Source organism: Euprymna scolopes, chromosome 5, assembly GCF_053919585.1.
Source record: "Euprymna scolopes isolate OS-2025 chromosome 5, ASM5391958v1, whole genome shotgun sequence".
In the NCBI taxonomy this organism is placed as follows: domain Eukaryota; kingdom Metazoa; phylum Mollusca; class Cephalopoda; order Sepiida; family Sepiolidae; genus Euprymna; species Euprymna scolopes.
Window position 1 is genome coordinate 150,101,250 of NC_136486.1, and position 6,000 is coordinate 150,107,249.

At 30.4% G+C, this 6,000-nt stretch overlaps 1 protein-coding gene across 1 annotated transcript in view; it reads left to right on the plus strand.

The window, feature by feature from the left end:
* The window catches only part of LOC145277017 (dual serine/threonine and tyrosine protein kinase-like), a 168,310-nt gene extending 163,501 nt beyond the window's left edge, over positions 1-4,809 (plus strand). Inside the window, 2 exon segments of the mRNA XM_080128621.1 lie at positions 189-438; positions 3,747-4,809. Coding sequence (XP_079984747.1) covers positions 189-438; positions 3,747-3,982 — 486 coding nt within the window. The 3' untranslated portion in view covers positions 3,983-4,809.
* Positions 4,810-6,000: the final 1,191 nt, after the last annotated feature.

The following is a 6,000-nucleotide window of genomic DNA, read 5'->3' on the forward strand; positions in this document are numbered from 1 at the left end:
CAACAAAAAAGTCGTTTTTTTTTTTCTATGGCGACAATTTTAACGTTCCACCCTGTACTACAATTTTTACCATCTTATTGCTTTCTTTTAAACTCCACCAAGATGTAACCCAACAATTATAAAATTTATTTAAATCAGTAAATATTGTGAATCGTATGTTTATGTACTATTTTTACATATATTTTCAGATGGACAAAAAGAACCGTGGGAAGCTGACTGACTTGGGGTTTTGCAAACCAGAAGCAATGATAAGTGGAAGTATTGTTGGTACACCAATACATATGGCTCCCGAACTTTTGACACGCCAATATGACAACACGGTTGATGTTTATGCGTTTGGGATTCTCTTCTGGTACCTGTGTTCTGGTGATGTGCAGTTGCCGCAAGCTTTTGATGAATGTTATAACAAGGACCACTTATGGCATTCGGTTAAACGAGGTCAGTTATCTTTTCAGCTATTGTGCCAGATTATTGTGACGTACAACGAACCACATGTATGATATCAAAATAATATCATATTTGTGTTAACATCCATTTTACATCGTGGCATGTGTTAAGACGGTTTGTAGAAATTAATTCTAAACTATTTCTGGCCAGGTTTTAATTCATCACTCTTTTTTTCTCAAATCCTTCCTTATCATTTCATTCCATGTTTTCCTTAGCTTTTCTGTCAACTCACTCGACTACTTCAACTGTTCTACTAATCCAACAACTCTCATTCATTCTTTCGATGTGACCAAACCAATAAAGGCTCCTGTTCTGCACATATGTACCTATGCTGTTCAGATTTAACCATCCAAACCTGTCTTTAATACTTGCATAACACATTCATTATATCAATCTCATAACATATGGCTAAAAATATAAATTTTAGAATAATTTCTTTAAATGCATTAACATTTGTAACCTACACTTGCTATGGTGACTAGAGAGAAATAAAAAGTTAAATCAAAACAAAAATTGTTTAAAATGTAAACAATTTTTGTTTTCAAATCATTATGCAACAATTATGTTCACATTTTCAGTACTTTAAAAGTTTGACTTTCGAATAATACTATTTTTTTTATTACTTCCAAATTAAAAAATAAAAAAAACATTAAAAAAATTATGGATGCCACATTCAATTCAACTACCAATAGCTATGGCTAATGATACATTACCTGAAAGCACTTCAAACTCCTCGGCTTAACATTCACAGGGAGCATGAGTTGGAACAGATACATTGAGAGCATTGCCAAGGCTGCTGCAAAGAAAGTGGGCTCTCTCTACCGTGCTAGAAAGTTACTTACACCTGAGAGTATCCTGTACCTCTACAAAGCCACCATTTGCCGTGCATGGAATATTGTTACCACATTTGGGCTGGTGCATCTGCTACTACTTTCTTCCTCTTAGACAGGGTTCAAAAGAGAGTCGCCAACCTAATAGGTTATACACTATCAGCTAGGCTTCAACCACTGTCCCATTGATGAAATGTTACATTAAAGTACTTGTAAAACAGGCAGAGGGATGCAACGTTTCATCAATGGAACAATGGTTGAAGCCTAGCTGATAGTGCGTGACCTATTAGGTTCGCAACTCTCTTTTAGACAGGGTCTAAAAGAGATAGACTAGTAGCAGATGCACCAGCCCAAATGTGGCAACAATACTCCATACATGGGTGAATTTGGTGAGGGTAAGAGTTACTAGGAAATCATTAGACGAAGACATAAGAGAATAAGTGGCTCTCAGAAGGGAGAGACTTGGCCGTTTCTTTTTTTTTCTTTCCTTTTTTTTTTCTCCTGCCTTTCTTTTAATGTCAGTAGTATGTCACATGACCCCTCCCTTCTTTAATTTTATAATATTTTATTTTAAGTAAATTAAACAGTTTTTTTCTTCATTTGAGAACTGGTGTCTTCTGTGGAAAGCAACCATTTATTAAGTCACCTGACGAGGACTTCTGGTTTTAACCGACCATTTGTCCGAAACATTAGCATGTAACACAACCATGTAAATTTGTTCATACTAATAAAAATATATCTTGTTCTTCTTTTATTGAGTATTCTTAACAACCTCATTAAATTCATTAGTTATCAATCTTGAATACCTTTAACCTGGTATCTCTACTATTATAAAAAAGTCATTTTGTGTGTGTGTGTGTGTGTTCCTTCCTTCCTTTCCTCATAGGTTCCGAAACGGCTGAGTCTATCTTTTGCGAATTTCATACAAAGCTAAGTTATATGACTGGCATTGTTCTAAAATGTTTTGTACAGAAATTCATCAAATAAGTATCAAAAATCGAAAAAATAGATAAAAAAAGAATACAGGGAACTATTTTACATTACACCGGCTAAGGAAGATAATAAAATCTTAGCGAATCATTTCTTTAAAAAAAAAAATTTATTGTAATCTGGAGATATAGCTTAGTGATAGAGCATTCGACTACAGATCAAATGATCTGTTCAAGCCAGAGTTATTTTATTTTAATTTTTTTTCTCATTAATGAATTGAATTATGATAGAAGTACCATTTAAAATCGCAGCAAATCATTTCTTCATTTGTATATTTTAAAACTAAACATTAATCAGAAGTGACTTTTCCAGAGCATTTATCGTCAAGCCCAAATATCAGCTGACGTGATATTGTAAATAAACACAGGCAGAATTTGATGAACGACATTATCATTATTATTTATTTTTTTTTGGGGGGGGGTAGTCCACTGGGGAAATTATTTTTCATAATATATAATAATATTTAATAGAAGATTGATTCTATAATAATACATACGCAATCTGCATGAATTAAAATATCATGTTTAAGCGTATTGTACGACTGGGCAATATATATATCTTATTATTTTTTTTAATCAATAATTTTATATATTTAAATATATCAAAATTCGGTAATGTTCATATCCTAATAAAAATTAAGTCAAAGTAAATTGACTCAATTATTAAGTTTCATGATTATCAGTTTTTATAATCAAGCATGCATATAAAATTTTCACAAAAACAAAAAAAATAAGAACATCATATTGTGTATTTTTCATAATTGTTACAATTGTCCTGAGACCATTCTGACAATTTCAAGCATAATGTTATTTAAAAATATTCCAAAAAGGCCTCTTTTCAGACAGTGAAAAACACTGATTAATACACACACACACACACACACACACACACACACACATATATGTATGCACACATATATATATATATATATATATATATATATATATATATTTATATATATATGTGTGTGTGTGTTTTTTTTGGGGGGGGGGTTTACATGGGGTCACCATTTATCAAGGCCCGAAGGCCACTCAGGGATAAGGGTTATTGCGTGTACAGTAATCAATGAGATAGTATTGTAGTAATCATTAGTATTGGGGTTTTTGATAGTGTCTTACTTAAGGGGGCGGTTTGTCAGGAGTTTGTTTATGTTGGACTTGAAGACGTCCAAGTTGTATGTACAGGGTAATTTCTTAAACTAATGAACTGACCTTATGAATTTTAAAATATATATTTTCAACCACATGAGTAACATGGGCACATTATTTTTATATTTTTTTATTTATTGTTTAGGAGGGAGGGAGATAAAAGACATTCAAATTTGAAAATACCGCAATATGTATTGTTTTTACAGTCTTGTAACGGATAATTTTCTAGTTATTTACAAAAAAAAATACATTTTTATCATAATATTCGAAAAGAAAAAAAAAAAAGACATTTCCCTTCACTTTATGCTGTTTCATTTCTTCTCATCATCAGGTTTAAGACCAGAACGACTGAAGATATTCAACAAGGCATGCTGGGATATAATGACACAGTGTTGGCATGGAGATCCTTCAAAGCGGCCTCTTCTCGGCATTGTAGAAAACAAACTTCGTGAAATTCAAAAGACCGTTTTGGCCAGTGTTGAAACTGTAAACACATCGAAAATATCTTCAAGAAATGATGTTAACAATATAAAATGGTTTAATCACAGACGACAGAATCAATGTTGATTTATTTTGCTTTACTATGTGTTTTGATACGCATTTGTTACCAAAGTCCTGTACTCACATACTATATATATATATATATGTATATATGTATATATGTATATATATAATTCTTTTATTCTAGGTAAAAAATATTCAAAAGTAAAAACCATTGAATTTCAATGAGGTTGTCGATAGTGCTCAGTTAAACAGCTATTATTTTATTCAATTTAGCTAAACAAAATTGCCATAAGCCGTTACAATAAATTTACTGTTTTAGTCTTAGACATTGTCAGGCAACAAGAGCTCTCTGTTAGCCTCTAATAAGAACAAAGGTCTCTTGTCACCTAACGATATCTTTTAAGACTTAAACAGTATATTTATTGTAACAAATTATGGTAATTTTGTTTGCCTAAATAAAATAATATAATTTTCTTTATTTATAAAAACATTATTGGCTACATACATATTTTAGCTGTAATTTATTTCAAAATCCAACTTCGTTAGGATAGTAGTCTCAACTATTTTCAGATAAGAATGTAAAAGTTTTTTTTTGTTTTTTGTTTTTTCAAATATTTTTTCTTTGAAGAGAAAAGCAGTGAGAATATTTTATAATTAGATGTGTATTATTCTTGAACAGCTGGTTGAAGTATTAGATTTCATAGGCATATTAATAAGCAGACCTGAAACCACAGTTTACAATTGAGTCATAAATTGGTATAAAGAGTTTCTGATAATGACACTTTATTGCTGGATGATGAAAGTTAATAATGTAGAATTATAAACAAATTGAACACCTGGCTGGACTACCATAGAGTTACTCCCTCCTCCTCCCTTCCCATCTTTTTTACTTTCCTTACCTCCTACTTTTCCTCTTTTTTTTTTTCCTTATTTGAAAAACAAACTTGTACATTCGCATTTGTAAACAATCTAGACTAGTAGCCTTATGAAATTGGATTTCAAAAGGAATCACGGCTGAAACATGTATACACATATGTAGCTAATTCATGATCGTATAAATAAAGAAAATTATGCAATAATACAGCTATACTTATTGGTGAGCACTATTTTATAAACACCAGGGTTTCATTTGATTAACATCTAGGAAACTAACAATATAATCATATATATATATATATATATATATCACATGCACACACAAATAATAAAAATATATGTAAGTATAGATTTTACTAGTAAAGTCTACTCATCTATTAAGCATGATTCTACTTAATAGACGAATAGAGTATATTTTTAATACTCATATATATATATATATATATATATATATATATATATATAATAGATGTTAATTCAGTGACATTCCAGTGATTATAAATGCTTGAACACAATATATTTATGCAATATATTATAAGTGTATATCTATGAAATATATATATATATATATATATATATATATATATATAAAAATAATAAAATTGATCCATCAGTCAGTATCTGGTCAATATAGATCAGAATGATTGATCCATTGTTTGTATTTGAAGATTTGTACAAGGCTTTCAAGACCACAAGGATGCCGTTTTACATACATGACTTAATATTTCCAATTGGTTATCATCTAAATACTGACCTGGCTTAATATCGCTTTACTTTGGTGATCTTACATAAACCAATAGGTCAGCATGATTGTAGCTGTATATAATACATATTTATTTGGTATAAATTCTTATTCATACGAACATTTGTGGATGCACATTTGCAGACATATTTCAGTTCTAGTTGAGAATCCATTGGACCTTGTCAGGTCAATGCAGAGACGAAAAATCTGCAACCAAAAATGTTTGCATAAATAAAAGTTTATACTAAATAAATATACATCTCTATTTATTGAGCACTATTATATGAATGCAGTAAAGATTTACTGGATTCACTCCTATGAACAAAACTTCACCAGAATTATTAGATAATGTAATATACTAATTGTCCATACCCGGAACTGCCCCAGGAATTGATAATGTAAATAATTTTTTTTTTATTATTTGAATTTTGAAAATTTTAAATGCTTCCAAAGTCTTTTCAAA